The 20,598-nt window shown below is 42.9% G+C and overlaps 1 protein-coding gene across 1 annotated transcript in view; it reads right to left on the reverse strand.

Moving 5' to 3' along the window:
- Nucleotides 1-20,598, reverse strand: part of hsd17b4 (hydroxysteroid (17-beta) dehydrogenase 4) — a 110,815-nt gene that overhangs the window by 21,875 nt on the left and 68,342 nt on the right. Inside the window, exons 19-21 of the mRNA XM_055633148.1 lie at nucleotides 9,868-9,974; nucleotides 7,612-7,698; nucleotides 408-497 (exon numbers count right to left, since the gene is read on the reverse strand). Coding sequence (XP_055489123.1) covers nucleotides 408-497; nucleotides 7,612-7,698; nucleotides 9,868-9,974 — 284 coding nt within the window. The remainder of the gene's footprint in view (nucleotides 1-407; nucleotides 498-7,611; nucleotides 7,699-9,867; nucleotides 9,975-20,598) is intronic.

Genomic DNA, 20,598 nt, shown 5'->3' on the forward strand with positions numbered 1-20,598 from the left:
AAGGTAGGTAGCTATTAGTGTGTTCAATTGAAAAAAACTCCTCAGAATACTGCAGTGTTATGATTAGTGATTATTAGTATTGCATACTAATTCAATTGATTGTTGTCTTTAGAAAACATATTCAAGGATTATGAGCAAAGTATTTGCTTCAATCTATCTCTGTAATATTTCACTCAATATATTGAATATCAATTTAAACTATAGTAAAGCAATTCTCCAAATATAATGCTTAAAGTTAAGGGAGTGTTTTATTATCCCATGCCCCGAAACGGAACAATGAAATTCTTACTTGCAGCAGCAGCACAACAGGTTGTAAATACAGTATAGGTAATCTGTTATTGTATGCACATCTCTTGTAACATGTGGGATATATATAACAAGGTTTTTTCATCTTAATTACAGCTTACCATGCTGGTACCATCATCTCTGGGCTTATGTACTGTGTCCACCAGATCAACATATGCTCCTGTAAGCACAACCTCATTGTTTTCCTTTACCTAAGGAAAAGGAGGAAAATGCCAATATTAAGAATCAAATTCAAAAGGGAATGAATTGTTTAAAAAAAATGTTAAGCAATTCAGTTTTAGTGGATAGGCACATAGACATAGAAACATAGAAAATAGGTGCAGGAGTAGGCCATTCGGCCCTTCGAGCCTGCACCGCTATTCAATAAGATCATGGCTGATTATCCAACTCAATATCCTGTACCTGCCTTCTCTCCATACCCCCTGATCCCTTTAGCCACAAGGGCCACATCCAACTCCCTCTTAAATATAGCCAATGAACTGTTCTCAACTACCTTCTGTGGCAGAGAATTCCAGAGATTCGCCACTCACATGATGCTATGTAATCTTTAAAACGACAAATGTGCCTGATCTTGGTGGTCCTGCCATAACATCTCCTACCTATGTACTTCCATCCACCAAAGAACTCCAATTTCATTGACCCAAAAGACCCCAAACTCGTGTAGTACAATTTGGACAATGATATGAAAGCCCTACCTCAAAATGCTTCTGAAAACTTTAACATATTTCTAACTTTGCTGGTACTCAACATTATTTAGGGTACTATATATTTTTCAAGACAGTTACGTTTATTGTCATATGCACAGGTATGGTGAGGTACCGGGAAGATACCATGTAAACCTTGCTTGCAGCAGCATCACAGGTATGGTGAGGTACAGATACCATGTAAACCTTGCTTGCAGCAGCATCACAGGTATGGTGAGGTACAGATACCATGTAAACCTTGCTTGCAGCAGCATCACAGGTATGGTGAGGTACAGATACCATGTAAACCTTGCTTGCAGCAGCATCACAGGCACATAAACACACAATAACAAATTATATATAAAGTACACGCCAATGGTACTTTGTCACATTTACCTAGGAACAGTGAAATTCCTTTCTAGCATACGGGTCACTAAAAATCTTACCAGACATAGGTACAATCATACTTAAGCACAAGAGTGTAAGAACAGTAGATTACACTGAGGCAGTACACAAGAGTCGCCACATTTGTGAGACCATCTTGCATCCTTCAAGTTCAAAGTTGTTAAACATGCAGTGTCTTAATTTGGTCATATAGGCTTGCTGTCCTAGTGGTGGCTCTAGCTTGGTCACAGCGATTCACTCTACCTATTGTATTTAAGTTTGACATGATTGGATTTATGTATATTATTATCGGAACAGATTGAATAACATGTAAAACATTGGTACACGTGACAATAATAACCGTAAACCAAAGATGTCCTTGAATACTCCAGCCAGTTGGACTGCACAGACTTTAATACTCCATTAGGTATGTCACGTGGGTTGGATGATTTACATGGGTTCACCCTCTTGAAGGATGCTCTGTCATTGACCTCAGAGACTGTGGTCATCAGGTATTGTGGAGCTCATGTGGGTGTATTGTTGTTCTCTCTTTCAAAGAGTGCATAATAGGTGTTGAGCTCATCGGGAAGTGATGCGTCGTTGCCACTAATGCTGGTACACCTTGCTGGAGGTAATAGTGTGCCACGATCTGCTAGAGCTGTCGAGCGTCTGTGGATCCAACTTATTCTAGAATTGTGTCTTTGCAATCTGGTTGCTTTCACAAGGTCATATTTGGACGACCTGTGTGCAGCTGAATGACCTTTTTTTTTAAACTAAGTCTGAACATAAGATATCAAATTTACTTATAGAATTGTAGCAAATATTTTAAAAAAATACTTAAAGGTTAAATAAAAATACAAAAATAATGAACGTTCAATAAAAACAAATTCAAATACATACTCCCAATTTACTGTCCAATAGGTCTGCTTCAATTCACCTTTCTAGAATTCTGTGCAAAGTCAGTGGTGCAATTTACCAGCTTAAATGGCCATAAATCTTAACACACTTAGGCTCCCTCACGGCAATCCATATGTAGTACAGGTGCACAACCTTTTATCCGACGATCCAAATAACGAAAACCTCCGAATAGCGACATTTTTTCGGTCCTTGAAGAAAGGTCCTTGAAAACGTTCACCGAGGGCGGCCCGCAGAGGTGACAGCGGAACCTCCGGTCGGTCCTCGAAGAAAGGGGAACTAAATCCCCATTCATAAAAGAGAAGATGAGGGTATATTGCGCGGGAGGGTTAATAATTGACAATATGCTGCTACCTGAGTTAAAAAGTTCCCACGGTAGACTCACGATACACAGTGTATCGTGAGTCTTGCGTGGGAACTTTTTAACAGCGTGCAGGCAGCAGTAGATTGTCGCTCCCTTCAGTTTCACCCCACCTACACCCCTCTGCTTCCCGGCCATGTGTGTGACCCCTTCCCTCCCCTCTCCAGCTCCCCGCTCATTGCACCGGCGTGGGGGCTTTGTACTGTCTTCACGTCGTGATGCTAGCAGCACAGTGCAGTCACCGGAGACGTCAGGACCAACGGAACACCGACCCCCAGGCCCACTGCAAGCACGGAGATCCCAGATCAGCAACTCCAGCCCAGCCCCGTTCCAACTCCAAAAGAACACGCTCCCCGTATGGGCAGAAGCTGATGGTGTGCAAGAATAACGTCTTGTTCTTGGGGTGGCGCAGCTCGGGCTGTGGGCAAATTGCCACTTTTCGCCATAGCGGCCCATCGGGGAGCGGATTCCTCTGGAGTTGGAGGGGGAGGGGGGTATTGTGCTGTTTGATCGCCCCCTACTATTCCAGGGACAGGGAGACAGGACGTTCACCGAGGGCGGCCCGCAGAGGTGACAGCGGAACCTCCGGTCGGTCCTGGAAGAAAGGGGAATTAAATCCCTATCCATAAAAGAGAAGGTGAGGGTATATTGCGCGGGAGGGTTAATAATTGACAATATGCTGCTACCTGCCCGCTGTTAAAAAGTTCCCACGGTAGACACGATACACAGTGCAGGCAGCAGCAGATTGTCGCTCCCTTCAGTTTCACCCCACCTACACTCCTCTGCTCCCCGGCCATGTGTGTGACCCCTTCCCTCCCCTCTCCAGCTCCCCGCTCATTGCACCGGCGCAGGGGCTTTGCACTGTCTTCAAGTCAGTGATGGCTGCCAGCAGGTCAGTGCAGTCACCGGAGACGTCAGGACCAATTGGACGTCGACCACCAGGCCCACCGCAAGCACGGAGAACCCAGAGACCCACAGCCAACAGCAGCCCAGCCCCGCTCCAACTACAGAGGAACATGGGTTGCGGATGACGGGGCGCAGCTCGGGGCGTCGTAGGGGCCCATCGGGGAGCGGGTTCCTGTTGGTCCTGACGTCTCCGGCCACCTGCTATCCTCCGGGAACTGTACCGCCCTTGCAGGAGAGTTGGGTTGTTTGCAGTTGCAGAGGGAGGGGGCAAGGGCGGTACAGTTCCCAGTCTCAGCTCCAGTCCAGGGGGGTGGCCGGAGACGTCAGGACCAACGGGACAGCGACCCCCAGGCCCACTGCAAGCACGGAGATCCCAGAGACCCACAGCCAGCAGCAACTCCAGCCCAGCCCCGCTCCAACTCCAGAGGAACACGTAGGGGCAGAAGCTGATGGTGTGCAAGGTGTTCTTGGGGTGGCGCAGCTCGGGCTGTGGGCAAACTGCCACTTGTCGCCGTAGCGGCCCATCGGGGAGCGGATTCCTCTGGAGTTGGAGGCGGAGGGGGGTATTGTGCTGTTTGATCGCCCCCTGCTATCCCAGGGACAGGGGCTTTTTAGACTGGTGGGCAATCACTTCTAAAGTTCTGCCCACACAGTCAGTACCCCTCTCCTACACTGCATTTCATACAAACATTTATTCTGCAAGAAAAAACGACATTGAAGACTCAAACTCGCGACCGAGTAACTGCCTGGATCAAGGCGCAAACTCGCGACCTTGCGGATATGAGCCGAACACTCTACCACTGAGCCAGCCATTAAAGTCTACGCTAAAAAATTTCCATTCCCAAGACCGACAAATTCTGAATTACGAAAAGTGTCTGGTCCCAAGGCTTTCGGATAAAAGGTTGTGCACCTGTATAGTGGAAGATGACAAATTTAGTATTCCTCGTCAGTTACAAATTGCTGCCCTTTGATGCCGAATTAATCCTCATTTTATATGCTAAACTAAAATGCCTGCATTCAAAACAACCAGCATTAACAAGATCAAACTCAATGTCATAGCTCTGAAAGATGATAGTTAATTATGAAACATTTTATGTTATAATTTGAAATAATTCTTTTATATTTGTTCTGAAAAGTTAACGTTGTGAAACAGTAGAGATGAATTTCAGAGGGATTCTTCCTATCATCTGGATGCATCATAGCTTGATCTGGCATCTGCCCAAGATCACAAGAAATAGCATGGAATTATGAATGCAGCCCATTATATCAGGGCAGACCAACCTGTCCGAAGTTGACTACATATGTACATTACATTGCCTTGGGAAAGCAGCCAACACAACCAATAACGACTTACATTCATTCTCTCCTCTTCCCTCTCTCAACAGACAGAAGATACAAAAGCTTCAAAGCACATAGCACTAGTTTCAAGAAGACGTATTTTTTCCTGCTTCATCAGGAATGGACTTCACATAAGCTAAGTAGTTATTCTTGATCATCTGATCTACCTCATTGTGGGCCTTGCACTTTATTTTAAGTTGCACTTTCTCAGTAGCTGTAAAACTATTCTATTCTTTTTATTTTCATTTTTTCACTACCTTGATGCACTTTTTCACTGTATCTCAACACATGTGACAACAATGCCAATTTCTTCAGATTTCTCAGCTCGATTTCTTGGTGGCATTCAATCTGTTTGGTTTTGCTAATCCCTCTCCTTGCAAGCACCGTCTCTCTTCCTTCCTACATTAACAGTGTCAAACCTTCTTAAAATGTTAAAGTTTACTTTAAGGTCACACCTCAGCCATTCATTTTCACATGCACGGCCAGCCTTTATATGAACTCCTCATGGATATGATCTTTCAGGATCTGGAGAACTGGTTGAGGGCAGTGGACCGGTCGGGGCTTCCCGGAAAGTTCAAGGCATGGATTTACCAGCATGGTATCCTGTCATGGATACTCTGGCCACTGCTTGTCTACGAAGTCCCAATATCCATCATAGAGAGATTGGAGAGGAAAGTCAGCAGCTTTCTCAGAAGGTGGCTGGGACTGCCCAGGAGCCTTAGCAGCATCGCCCTTTACAGAAACAACATGAAGCTCCAGCTGCCCCTGAAGTCCCTGGAGGAGGAGTTTAAGGTGACTCAGGACAGAGAGGTGATGCTGTACAGGGACTCCAGCGACCCCAAGGTGGCTCAAGCAGGGTGTAAACGGGGAGGGAGTGGAGAGCCGGCGAAGCCGTGCTGCAAGCAGAGTCCCGGATACGCCACAGAGTCCTGGTGGGAGCAGTGACTCGGGGAAGAGCAGGCCTGGGAATCTTCCCATCTCCCCAGTTTGACAAGGCCAAGGGTAAGGAGAGGCGCAGGCTGGTCCAGGAGGAAGTGAGGGCAGTGGTGGAGGAGGAGAGGTCTACCAGAGCAGTTGGATTGAGGCAGCAGGGAGCCTGGACAAGGTGGGAGCAGGCCTTGGACCAAAAAGTCACATGGACTGAGTTCTGGCAGGCTGAACCACAGTGCATCAAGTTCCTGGTCCAGGCAGTGTATGATGTCCTGCCCAGCCCATCGAACCTCTTCATCTGGGGCAAAGCGGAATCTCCAGATTGCCCGCAATGCTCAGGCAAGGGGACGTTGGAGCACATCCTGAGCTGCTGCCCAAAGGCTCTTGGGCAGGGCCGGTACACATGGCGTCACGACCAGGTTCGCAAACCCATTGCATAAGCCATCAGCATGGGAATCAGCAGCTGTAGATGAGAACGCCCCACCACCCAGATGATCACCTTCGTGAAGGCCGGAGTGCAGCTGCCAAGAACCACAGCAGCCAGGAATCAGTCAGGAATCCTGGCAACTGCGCAGGACTGGCAGCTTTCCGTAGACATGGTGAAACAGCTGAAATTCCCACAGCACATTGCCACGACCACCATGAGGCCAGACATTCTTCTGGTCTCAGAGGCGACCAAAAACATCGTCTTGTTGGAGCTGACAGTGCCGTGGGAGGACCGTCTGGAGGAGGCCCACGAGAGGAAGATGACCAAGTATGAAGAGCTGGTCATAGACTGCCATAAGCAGGGCTGGAAGACAAGGTGTATGCCCATCGAGGTTGGCTGCAGAGGTTTTGCAGGGCAATCGCTCTACAAAGCCTTGAGTGCACTGGGCATCAACGGAGTGGCGAGGAGAAAGGCCATCAAGAACACCACAGAGGCAGCGGAGAAGGCCTCGAGATGGCTCTGCATCAGGAGAGGAGGTCCATGGAGAGGAGCGAATGCCACCTGAACACAAGTCGTGGTCTGATCAACCACGGCTGGGTCGTCTGGGTGAGGGTGTCTGATGTTGAAAGACCCGAAACACCCAATGACTCCAGGTTACATCACTGATGATGTGTTCAGGAGCATCTATCGATGTATTTGTATCAATCTATATTGGGTCTTCCTTTATAGTGCTTTTTGCACCTTGTATCATTCCTCTTCATCCTGTTTAAAATATTGTAACCAAAACTGCATATAGAACTGTAATCAAACCAAAATGTAGGATGCATAGCATAGGCGTTACAATTCTATCCCTCCAGAAATAAATAGAAATGTTTAAAGAAAAATGGTTTAACCTGCATGACTGTAATGTCTAGTGATTTTTAAATGTTTGTAAACAATAATCATCGACATGTAATATTCATGGCCGCTCACAGATTCCTTCAACAGGGCATTGTGAATTAAAACTGTAACTGTAAAAAGTGTTCTATTTATGAAAGTTACATCATTAAGCTCATTCTGCTGACATGATTGAGTATATTTGGAATTGTTATCTCTGGTAAAACTGAAATGTTCTTATTTTATTCTCAGCTTATTACGCAGGAGGGAAAAACAGATTACCTATAATTCTGATTTTCACTTCTGCTGGTGTTTTCACATTTTCAAGGACTGGAATGGTTCTGAAAACATCACCCCCTTTACTGAAGAATTAGATTCCAATCCAGTAAAGTAAATAATTAAGCCATTGCTGAAATTTGATTACTAGTTGGAATGATTTTAATATGCATTCAGACATTTCACAAAAGCAGATAAAAAGTCCTCACCTTTGCCCGAAGATGAATTCGGTTTCCTTCTTTCCACATTTCAGTTTCTAACGTTTGTCCCGGAATGACTGGTTTCGCAAAACGAACCTGATTAACAGATTATTGCTATTTGTAACCATTTTATCATGACCATCTTATAAACCATTCACAACCATTGAAAAATAGATTAATGTACCAACTCCCCTAATATGCACTTTCACTGCAACGTGATTAACACATTCTCAAAAAACATTAAAATATTTATAAACACTGTATTAAATTACTAATGATGTGCATGTATCAATGTGCCATCAGATTTATATGCAAGGACAAGCAGCTTTTCGTTTCATTTTCTACACGATGCATGTCTTCTTCAAATGCACGGCTGTTTGTGCATTGATATAAATTTACCATATTATTCTTGCAAGCATGAATTCTGCTAATTATTTTGAATTACAAGCCACTGAAGTAGGAAATGCTAACACAATTTCAACATAAGACACCAATTAAGGCAGGCTGCATACAGAATGCGTGCCTTTACTAGCCAGAATAGCAGAGCAAGGTGTTATGGTTCAACTTTAGTTTGGACACAGTCTAGGAAGGATATTATTGCACTAGAGAGTATAGAAGATGTTTACCAGGATTTTGCCTTGGATGGAGTATTAGAATGAGTGGCTGGAGAAATTAAGTTTGTTTTGTTTGGATGGAGGAGACTCCTAATAGAAATGTACAAAATTCTAAAGGGCTTAGGCAGGATAGACAGAGACTCTTCCCATTATTAGAGGTCTGTAACCAGAGGACATAGCTTTGAGAGGAGGGAGGGGGTAGAAGTAGCAAGAGATTCGGAAGGGATTTAAAGAGAATGTCTTTCACCCTGAAATGGTTGAAATCTGAAATGCACTGAGGGAATGGTAGAGGCAAGTACTTGAAAGGTATCTAAACAAGCCCTTGACAACAGCAGAATGGCTAGTGCTGGAAAATAAAATTAGTATAGATAGGAACTCAGAGATCAGCATGGGCATGGTGGATCAAAGGTAGATTTCCATGCTGAATGACATGAAATAAAATTAACATGTTACTTAGAAAACATAGAAACATAGAAATTAGGTGCAGGAGTAGGCCATTCAGCCCTTCGAGCCTGCACCGCCATTCAATATGATCATGGCTGATCATCCAACTCAGTATCCCGTACCTGCCTTCTCTCCATACCCCCTGATCCCCTTAGCCACAAGGGCCACATCTAACTCCCACTTAAATATAGCCAATGAACTGGCCTCAACTACCATCTGTGGCAGAGAGTTCCAGAGATTCACCACTCTCTGTGTGAAAAAAGTTCATTTTATCATCTCGGTTTTAAAGGATTTCCCCCTTATCCTTAAGCTGTGACCCCTTGTCCTGGACTTCCCTAACATCGGGAACAATCTTCCTGCATCTAGCCTGTCCAACCCCTTAAGAATTTTGTAAGTTTCTATAAAATTCCCTCTCAATCTCCTAAATTCTAGAGAGTATAAACCAAGTCTATCCAGTCTTTCTTCATAAGACAGTCCTGACATCCCAGGAATCAGTCTTGTAAACCGTCTCTGCACTCCCTCTATGGCAATAATGTCCTTCCTCAGATTTGGAGACCAAAACTGAACGCAATACTCCAGGTGTGGTCTCACCAAGACCCTGTACAACTGCAGTAGAACCTCCCTGCTCCTATACTCAAATCCTTTTGCAATGAAAGCTAACATACCATTCGCTTTCTTTACTGCCTGCTGCACCTGCATGCCTACCTTCAATGACTGGTGTACCATGACACCCAGGTCTCGCTGCATCTCCCCCTTTCCCAATCGGCCACCATTTAGATAATAGTCTGCTTTCCCGTTTTTGCCACCAAAATGGATAACCTCACATTTATCCACATTAAACTGCATCTGCCAAACATTTGCCCACTCACCCAGCCTATCCAAGTCACCTTGCAGTCTCCTAGCATCCTCCTCACAGCTAACACTGCCCCCCAGCTTAGTGTCATCCGCAAACTTGGAGATGTTGCATTCAATTCCCTCATCCAGATCATTAATATATATTGTAAATAGCTGGGGTCCCAGTACTGAGCCTTGCGGTACACCACTAGTCACTGCCTGCCATTGTGAAAAGGACCCGTTTACTCCTACTCGTTGTACTTCATGTACAATTGATCAATGTAACATATGATAAAACCAAGAGCTACATAAAACCATAGCTCAGTATAACACAAGAGAAATGTCGCATCATATATCAAATAGAATCTTATACCTTGATCGATTTGAATTTTGTCACATCGTTATTTGCATACTGCTTTAAGACATGCCGTGCAGCAAACCCCATGGTACACAATCCATGCAGAATAGGTTTTGTGAACCCTTTACAAGAAAAATAAACAAAATGTTCTTGATCAATCTGGAAGTTTTTCATAATTTTAAACTTAATAGCCAAATATATATTAACTGCCTGTTACATTTACACTGCTTTAACAGACAAGTTTTCACTCCAATGTTTAGTAGCTTACTGTTTTTTTGTTTGTTAAATGCCAATACCAATGTAATTTGCAACTATCTTTTGCCATGGTATACTTGGAATTCCACACATTGCACATGCGTAACAAATTTCTCAGTCCCGCGGAAAATGATGTGACCTTCAGATTTTCTTTAAATTATGCAAATTTTGTACAATTGCAATTTGGAAACATTCTGCTTCTGCTCAACCTGAAAGTAAATTCTACAAATTACAATACAATTTCATCAACAAAAAGATATCAAACAAATGAAAGCAATTCATGTTAATAATCAGCATTTTGATGATCAGGGGAATATCATGATCAGTTTTCACAATTGAAAACTTTGGTCACTTTACAGTGAAAATCCTATAAATCGACAAGCTTGGGACTTCAGTGGTGCAGAAAAGCTGATTTTCCAGTCTACTGGATATTATTCCATCAAGATCCTTACGAACGTGTTTTTACACTGTATTATAACAAACCTTTCAGTGGACCTGGTATGTTTACAGTGCACAGGGACACAAGACTCAGCGAATCAGAAAGCAATCATAGCAAACATCACGCAGTGAGTCAATGTCGAACCGTAAGGATTTTCAAATAGTTTTACTATAATTATGGTAATTCCAAAATTGTGGAAGAGTAGAATAATCATTTTATTGGAACACAGAGAATGTACAGTGAAGTACAAGTACAGTGAAATGCACACTGAGGCATTTCAACAAGTCTTACACCTGAAATATCAGAGACACGAGGATGCAGAAGGAAACATCACTGACCCATGTTTTCCAAAGATGCTGCCTGGCCTTCTGAGTTACTCCAGTACTTTGTGATTTTTACCTGAAATATCAACTTTCCTGTTGAGTTTTTTGTAATTGGGTTTTGCTTTAAAATATTGTTTAGATTGAATGCAAGTTAATACTTCTGACAAGAGATAATGCAACAGCTTAAAGAAAAACAATGAATTGTCAGTTTGTCTCCATCCACCAAAATCACGAGTATTTCTGCTGACAGTCTCAGGGCAAAGCTCATCACCTGGCCTTGGAATAATCCTCAGCTGTCCCTATTTATCTGCTAGCTGCAGGCCCAGAGGTGTGGCTTGGTCTGCTTGCAACAATCATTGATATAGTTGATTATTTCTAAATTGCAACATTTCAGCATGGCTCCCGACTGCCAATAGGTTCTGAATGGTCTGAAAAGTTAGACTGCATGGGATCCATGGATAGCTAGGCAACTGGATAGAGTTGGTTTCATGGATGGCAGCAGCGAGTGGTGATGGGAGATTGTTTTTTTGTACTGGAGGTGTGCCTCAGAGATTGGTGCTGGGCCTATTACGGTTTGTGATTTGCATCAACGATTTGGATGAAAATGTACAAGGCAGATTAGCAAGTGTGCAGATGACCCTAAAGTAGGTGGTATCATCGTGAAAATGGTTGATCTGCTGGGCGAGGAATGGCAAATTCCAGTTTAATGCAGATAAGAATTTAAGAAACAATTAGACAGGTACATGGATAGGACAGGTTTGGAGGGTCTGAAGAAGGGTTTCGGCCCGAAACGTTGCCCATTTCCTTCACTCCATAGATGCTGCTGCACCCGCTGAGTTTCTCCAGCATTTTTGTGTACCTTCGATTTTCCAGCATCTGCAGTTCCTTCTTAAACAGGTTTGGAGGGATATGGACCAAGCGTAGGCAAGTGGGACTAGTGTAGCTGGAACATTTTTGACAGGTGTGGGCAATTTTGGCCAAAGGGCCTGTTTCCACACTGTATTACTCTATGACTCTAAGTGCGAGATGTTGCATTTCACTAAATCAAACCACATCATGACCTTCACAGTGAATGACAGGTCTGTGGTGAGTGTTGTAGAGTACAAGGATCTAGGTAGATCCCCAAAATTGATGTCATGGGTCGATAGGGTGGTCAAGGCAGCTTTCGGTACACTGGCATCACCAGTCAGGGTATTGATTGTATTATTTGGAATGTTATATTGCAATTGTACAACATTTTGGTGAGACTGCATTTGAGATATTGTGTTCAGTTTTTGACATCCTTCTATAGGAAGGATGTAATTAAGATGGAAAGAGTGCAGATTTACGAGGATGTTGCCAGGACTGGAGGGCCTGAGCTTCAGGGATAGTTTGGGCAGACTAGGACTTTATTCCTTGGAGCACAGGAGGCTGAGAGTGTGAGCTTATAGTGGTGCACAAAATCATGAGGGGAATGGAATTTACCCAGAGCAGAGGAATCACGAACCACAAAACAAAGGGGTGAATGTAAAGAGATATAGGAAGCCGAGGGGCAATGTTTTCCACACAGAGGGTGGTGGGAACATTGAACAAGTTGCCAGAGGAGGAAGTTGGGATAGGTTCCACAACAATATTTAAAATATACTTGGACGGGTGTATGGATAGGAAAAGTTGAGAGGGAGTTGTGGGCAGATGTGACAAGCTTAGATGCGGCTTCATAGTTGGCACGGGCAAGTTGGGTCAAAGGGCTGTCGACTTGCTATGACTTTAGTGCTTGTTCAGCTAGTCTATCTCACTTAAGGCTCCAAAGGAAGACCCCCCAAGTCCCTCAAATGTCGACGCTTATCCCTTGATCAAAGTCTCAGGTTGTGCCTGCCAGAACTCCTTGTAGCTGGTTGCAATTGTAAAACTAGCTTCTCGCATTGTTATGAGAATGCTCCTGCACAACTACAGGTGTTTTATCTGCACAGTGTGGTATAGCTGCCCAGATATCTGATCATGCAATTACAGCGAGAATTGTCCTCACGATTTTATACATCTTTATAAGATCACCCCTCAGTCTTCTGCACTCCAAAGAATAGATGGAGCCTGCACAATCTTTCCCTGTAACTCAGGCTCTTGATTCTTGGTAACATCCTCCTAAATCTCCTCTGCTTTTTTTCTCTCTGTTTGGTGACATCCTTCCAATAGCAGGGTGACCAGAAATGAACACAATACTTCAAATGCCGATTCCCCAATGCCATGTACAACTGTAACAATGTCTCAACATCTATCCTCAATTCCCTGACTGCTCAAGGCTAACAACCCAAAGGCTTTCTTAAGATCATAAGATCATGTGATAGGAGTAGAATTGGGACATTCGGTCCATCAACTCTACTCCATCCAATCATGGCTGATCTATCTCTCCCTCCTAACCCCATTCTCTTGCCTTCTCCCCATAACCTGACACCCATACTAATCAAGACCCTATCTATCTCTGCCTTAAATATATCCACAGACTTTACCTCCACAGCCTTTTATGGCAAAAAAATCCACAGATTCACCACCCTCTGACTAAAGAAATTCTTCCTCATCTCCTTCCTAAAAGAACGTCCTTTAATTATGAGGCTATGACCTCTAGCGCTAGACTCTCCCAGCAGGGAAACATCCTTCCACATCCACTCTATCCAAGCCTGTCACTATTCTGTACATTTCAATGAGGTCTCTCCTCATTCTTCTCAACTCCAGCGAATATAGGCTCAGTGCCATCAAACGCTCATCATATGTTAACCTACTAATTCCTGGTTTCATTCTTGTCAACCCCCTCTGGATCCTCTCCAGAGCCATCACATCCTTCCTCAGATATGGTGCCTAAAATTGCTCACAATATTCCAAATGCAGCATGACCAGCACCTTATAGAGCCTCAGCATTACATCCGTTTGTGTATATAAGCCCTCTCAAAATAAACGCCAGCATTAAATTTGCTTTCTTTAGTACTGATTCAACTTGCAGATTAACTTTTGGGGAATCCTACACCAGCACTCGCAAGTCCCTTTGCACCTCCGAATTCTGGATTCTCTCATTTAGAAAATAATCTACACCTTTATTCTTACTACCAAAATGCATGACTCCACACTTTGCTACACCATATTCCATCTGCCACATCTCTGCCCACTCTCCCAACCTATCCCAAGTCTTTCTGCAGAGTCCCTGCTTTCTCTACACTACCTGCCCCTCCACCTATTTTCGTACCATCCGCAAACCTGCCACAAAGCCTTCAATCCAAATCATTAATATACAATGTGAAGAGCAGCGGCCCTAGCACTGAACCCTGCGGAATTCTGCTAGTCACTGGCAGCCAACAGAAAAAGCCCCCTTTATTGTCACTCTGTGCCTTCTGCCTACAAGCCAACCTGATATGCATGCCCTTTGATACCATGGGTTCTCATCTTCCTTAGTGGCACCTTGTCAAGGGCTTTCTGAAAATCTAGGTATACCACATCTACTGACTCTCCTTTGTCTGTCCTGTTATTTACTTCTTCAAATAATTGCAGCAAAATAACTATCCTATCAGTCTGTGACGCTGTCTTCAGGGAATCATGTACTACTCCCAGACCCCTCAGCTCCACCATACTCCCCAAGCCTGACTGTTCACTGTAACCATCCTGCTGTGGTTTGATTTCCCAAAATGCAACACCGCACTCGTATCTCAATTAAATTCCATTTGACATTCCCTGGCCAACTTGCCCAGTTGATCAAGATCCGGCTGTAATTAGTGATAACCAGCTTCACGGTGTGCAATAGCACCCATTCTTGTGTCATCTGCAAATGTACTAATCATGTTGTGTATATTTTCACCCAAGATGTTGATGGAGAAACCAAAGGACAATGACCCTGGAAGAAGGCTTGAATTCCTTGTGGGAGGGTTCCACACTTCCCACTTTGAATTTATTAGCTTCCAAGTGTCGTTTCAAGCACTGACTAATTCTTATCTTCTAAATGCAGCTCTTGTACCGGAATATAGAGTCCACAATTATTCAGAAGTGATTTGAGCAATCAGTGAAGGGACACTATTTCAATCAATGTTTAGATTATGATTTGTGTCACTCGAGTGGTGGGTCCATCGATTGTGGCTGCCTTGCCTGCAGCTGTCTGTCCTTTCATTCATTTTGTTATTTTTAGTCTGTTTTAAAGTTTGTTTTTGGAGGTCTGTTAGTCTTTTTTATGTGGGGGTAGGGGAAAACTGTTTTCTTAGTTACTTCCTGATCGAGGATGCGGCTATTCTCCAAGCCGCATCTTCGCCCCCCTCCTCGCAGCCCACCACTTGGATTGATGCGGTCTTTCCTGCCGGAGACCGGCCAGAGCCTCAGCTTCAGCAGCAGCGGCGCAGCACTGGAGTCCACTGCGGAGCGAGCGATGCCTTACTGGGGTCGCCGTGTTGGAGCTCCGGAGTGCTGGGACCGCCGACTTTGACACCATGGAGCTGTGCTGCGGAACATCCAGCCGCTGGCAGCGCTGACTTTAGCATCGCTGTGCCCTGGGATCTCTCACCGAGGTCGCCAGCGTTGAATCTCAGCCCAGCTCGGTTGTGAACTTCGGAAGCCGCAGTCTCCGGTAGGAATCGGCCGATTCGGAGGCTCTGGGCAGCTGAGAGTGTTCTTCCGTTCGAGGGCCTGAAATACCTGGCCCGTAGCGGCGACTGCGGAGGCCTCAATAGGCCCCGACCACGGGTGAACAGAGGAAGAGGACTGAACTTTGGTGCCTTCCCTCACAGTGGGAAACATTGATTCCGCTGTGGGGGGATGTTTTTTATGTTTTATGTTAAATTCTTTTTTTTTAAATTTTTTTTTAAATATTTTATTTTTATTAGAAGTACAGTAAATTACAATACTACACAACACATATATCTTAATACATTTTTTGTACCGCTTCATTTTTTTTTTGAGCTTTAAGAAAAAGATAGAAGTAAAGAAAGTAAAGAAAGTGCGCAAGAGTCGTGAAGTGCAAGAGTGTTGGGAAAAGAAAGCCCCTTAGAAAAGAAGTTAGAGAAGGAAGTAAAGTGAGAAAATAGATCCTTGAAAAGAAAGAAAAAGAAAATAGGAACAATCGCTCTATTATAACATTAAACTCCGCAGAAAGGGGACTACCAACCAAGTCTGTTTTTGTTGTTTTACCTCCCGTTACCAGGTCCTGATACCCCTTATTTATTTATTTGTTTATTTAAATTACTATTGCACCTCATACTTGTAATAGGCCCAGAAACATAGACCACGTCTTTTGGAATTGGTCTGCTTTACCTGCTAAGAGGAATCTCATCTCTTCCAGATGTAATGTTTCAAACATATTTGATAACCACATTTTTATTGTTGGTGTGGGCGCGTTTTTCCAGAATTTAAGTATAAGCTTTTTTCCCATTATTAGCCCGTAATTAAATAAATTCTTCTGAAACACGTTTAGTTCAGGGTTACCTTCCAATATTCCAAAAATAATCCATTCTTAAATTCTAAAGTGTTGTGTTTATCTTATTTGTGTGCTGCATTGTAACTCAAATTTCACTGCACCAATTGGTGTATGTGACAATAAATGTCCTTTGTCCTTTTTGAAACATAAAAGATTTTGTGGTACCACATTCAAGGATCAGGCAGATCATCTAAATTCAGTGCAGTCTTCAGAGCGGCAGTGCAGGATGCTGATCTATGATTTGTTTTGATTTAATGTGATAAGTAGCAAAGTAGATATTCAACCTGGAAATGCAGCTGTTACAGTGTATTCAATCTGGGCAAAGTCTCCTGCTTGCAATGCAATATAATACCTGATCATCACATAAAGATGTGTATTTGGATGGATTGGTTTTCATGTAAATGTTAAAGAAGATACGTTACACACTTTTACTCATGGTCGGCATTTGCACTGAAATTGCAACAGATACAGTTTGCTTTGCAATGGATAGAGAACGATAATTTTCCACAAATGTTTAAACATAAATTGTGGGTTTAACAGCTCCGAATTAGTGGCCTGTGACCTGAACCCATCTATCTTTCCCATCAATTTTACAACCTTCTTGGTACTCTCAGCTTGTCCAGGCGGTAGTTAAAACTGCATTCCTTCATCTAGTTTTTAATCGTTGCATCTTATGCCTCCTTCTTGTCAATTTATTTTTGACTGATTATGTCTTGGGAGATTTTGCTTTCAGGGTAGTATAAAAATGAAAACAGCTACTCTTAGCAATCAGATCCTGACTTTGTATTCGATGTAAATTAACTTGCATTCCTTATCACTTCTTCTTCTTCTTGCGTATGGCGTGCACAGCCTAAAGTTGTAGGACAACTTGTTCTATTAGATCTTATTTGATTGCGCGCACCAGGTTGACTGCATTCGTCGAAACAGGGAGGACCACATGAAGGTTGCAATCTTCCAACATAGACACAAATACTGGAGTAACTCAGCAGGACAGTGAGCATCTCAGGAGAAAAGGAATGGATGACGTTTTGGGTCGTGACTTCTTCAGACAGTATCACTATCCTGATTAAACATATTTGTTAGAATTCGCAACAAACATATTGTGCAGCATTCTACCCATTATGGCTGAAGACAAGATGATATTCCATTCAATTTGACTCTGCCACATTGAATGTCATTGAATTTGATTTCTATGTCACATAGTCATAGAGAGATACAGTGTGGAAACAGATCCTTCGGCTCAACTTTCCCACACCTGCCAACATGTCCCAGCTACACTAGTCCCACCTACCCGTGTTTGGTCCATATCCCTCCAACCTGTCCTAACCATGTAGGTATCTAATTAATCGATGCAACTCACCATATCCTTTCAAAATCTGCACATGTTGTAGTGTATTGAACAAAAACTCTAAATTGCTCTGAAATTTATTTATTTAGTTATAACTGCATCAATATAAATTATAGATTAAATCTATTTCTAAAATGAAATCCTGAGGCTAATCGCTAGTCCAAACCAGTTAATGAATACAGTCTGATAATCATTTTAATTTTTACCATCAAACAAGGCTTACGTACTCAAAATTTGTGGCATATCTGAGAAAATTTGTTATTTGACAGATAAAAAAATAAGTGCAGGAGTAGGCCATTCTGCCGTACGAGCCAGCATCTCCATTCAGTATGATCATTGCTGATCATCCAAAATCAGTACCCTGTTCCGGCTTTTCCCCCTATCCCTTGATTCCCTTAGCCCCAAGAGCTAAATCTAACTCTCTCTTGAAAACATCCAGTGAATTTTGTGGCAGAGAATTCCACAGATTCACAACTCTTGAGGTGAAGAAGAGCTTCCTCATCTCAGTCTTAAATGGTCTACCCCTTATTCTTAAACTGTGAACCCTGGTTCTGGACTCCCCCAACATCGGGAATATTTTTCCTGCATCTACCCTGTCTAATCCTCTAAGAATTTTTATATGTTTCTATAAGAACCCTCTCATCCTTCAACATTCCAGCGAATACACAGAATGTAATTGAATTTGATTCTATGTCACAGAGAGATACAAAGTGGGAACAGGCACTTCTGCCCAACTCAGCGATCAAACATTTTTGCATTCTAATTTATTGCAGCTAATTGCTTGTGGATATTTGTATTTTTTTGCTCACTCATTACCAGTGGCAAAAATCAAAGTGATTTAAATAATCAACAAGGTCTGAAGAAGGGTTTTGGCCCAAAACATTGCCTATCTCCTTCGCTCCATAGATGCTGCTGCACTCGCTGAGTTTCTCCAGCATTTTTGTGTTACCTTCGATTATCCAGCATCTGCAGTTCCTTCTTTAACAATTTCAACTTGTTCAATTGCCACCAAATTTCCAGTTTGCTGTTCTAGGAACAGCATCTCATTTTTCATCTGCTGACATATTGCAGCTTTCCAGACATTTTCAAATTCTCCAACTTCAAATAAGTCACTTTCTTGCACTGCATCAAAACTGGTAATGTTTTACTGCAAGTGGGCCATTTGTCTCAATATTTAAAAAACATGTTTTTTTTCCCCTCTTCTCCATTATTGCACCTTGATCTGCAACACATCACACTCCATCTAACTACTCCACTAAAAACGGATCTCAACCACAGCACAGGCTTTAACCTTATGGCAGTTACATACTTTGGTTTACCCCCGTCCTCCCACAACCTCTCTGCAACTTAAAGCTGGTATATTTCCCCAACCAGTTCTGAAAAAAAGGGTCTCCCATAGAAGCTACTTGACTTTCCAATAATTTCCAGCATTTTCCAGTATTATAGAGGTTTGTTATAACGAGGGTTGACTGTATTAAGCTTCCAGAAAGATAGTGAGACTTCAACTGACTTTTTAAAAAACAAAATAAACATTAACTTTGCCCAAAATCAGTAGATAGATTTCTGGGGGAAAAATTGAGATCCAAATAGCAGAAATGAGAACACAGTTACACTACCAATTTTCCTGCAACTGGTAGTCCGGCACCTCCTTTAATCTGTAAAAATTCAGAGTGTGCACTTGAAATCCTGAAAATGTGGCGCTCAGGCCAGGGTGAGGCGGGCGATCTCGACCTCAACGAGATTTCTGCACCGATTTTGCTCCCTGTGGCCAAGGCTCTGGACCTCTGGCCGGCAGATCTGTTCCAATAGGCGACTTCCAAGGCCTACTTTGCAGGTCTGTAACTTGGCTCCTCAGGTGCCTAGGTGGACTGTTATAGTACTGTTTGACTCATCTCAGAGGCAGTGACTACTGTTGGTCCAGCAAAACAGATAATCCAGAAAGGCTCCGGAATTGAGGAAGCCGGGAATAAAACTAAACAAAAAACAGTGATGGACCGTTGTAGCTACCCCTAACATCATTGCAGTATTTACTGGAACATTATACCAAAATAGTTTGAACAAAATTGGCCAATCAGAACAAAATGATAAACCTTCTATTTGTCAAAATCTTACTAACATGCAGGGGTGGGAGATTGCAACCTTCATGTGGTCCACCCTGTTTCGACTAATGCAATCAACCTAACGTGCATAAACAATTAGATCAAATAGAACAAGTTTAAGCTGTGCACGCCATACGCAAGAAGACAACGAACATGCAACAAGATGGCTACATGACTTCCTCAGGAAAGCATCATCAGACCAACAAACTTCCGCTTGTTCAACAGCAAGTCTTCATCACCTCAGGAATGAAGCAGTTTACAATGCAAATCGCAAACATATAATAATTTCTTCATAAGTAAAACCTAGTTTCTCTTCACAGTGGCCAATATAACAAAGTAATTTGATAAAGTTGTTCAGGTGTCAGAGCTTTCGCATGGTTCCAGTCTCCATTCTAACCATAACACAGATAATGAAGAAGCAACAATGTTAACCCACTATATGAACACATTCTAAGTGAATAAGTTCTAAAGGTACCCAAATCTCCCAACCAACTTTATATGAACCAAAATCTTGTATAGCATTTTTCACTATGAGCCCACAGGGAGATAACATTCAAGAACTGGTTCACATTTGCCAGGTAATGTATATGTAAACAATTTAGCAAATATAAGCAGCTCAGTTAATTGTAGAATCTTAGTGAAGAGGAAATAATCTACTCTTAGAGCTATTGCTGGCCAAAATCTGGTTGGATCATTATTTCAATGCAGTAGCTAAAAGGATGAAGCACTGACTGGTCATTCAATTCCTGGCCCATCAATGTCTCCTCCCTATCTGTAAAGGTTATATTCACGACTTGCCAGAAGTTTCCATTGACACATCATGCCTTTCCTACGATTTATATTATGAAGAGTAGATTACACAC

Source organism: Leucoraja erinacea, chromosome 3 (genome assembly GCF_028641065.1).
Source record: "Leucoraja erinacea ecotype New England chromosome 3, Leri_hhj_1, whole genome shotgun sequence".
Classification (NCBI taxonomy): Eukaryota; Metazoa; Chordata; class Chondrichthyes; order Rajiformes; family Rajidae; genus Leucoraja; species Leucoraja erinaceus.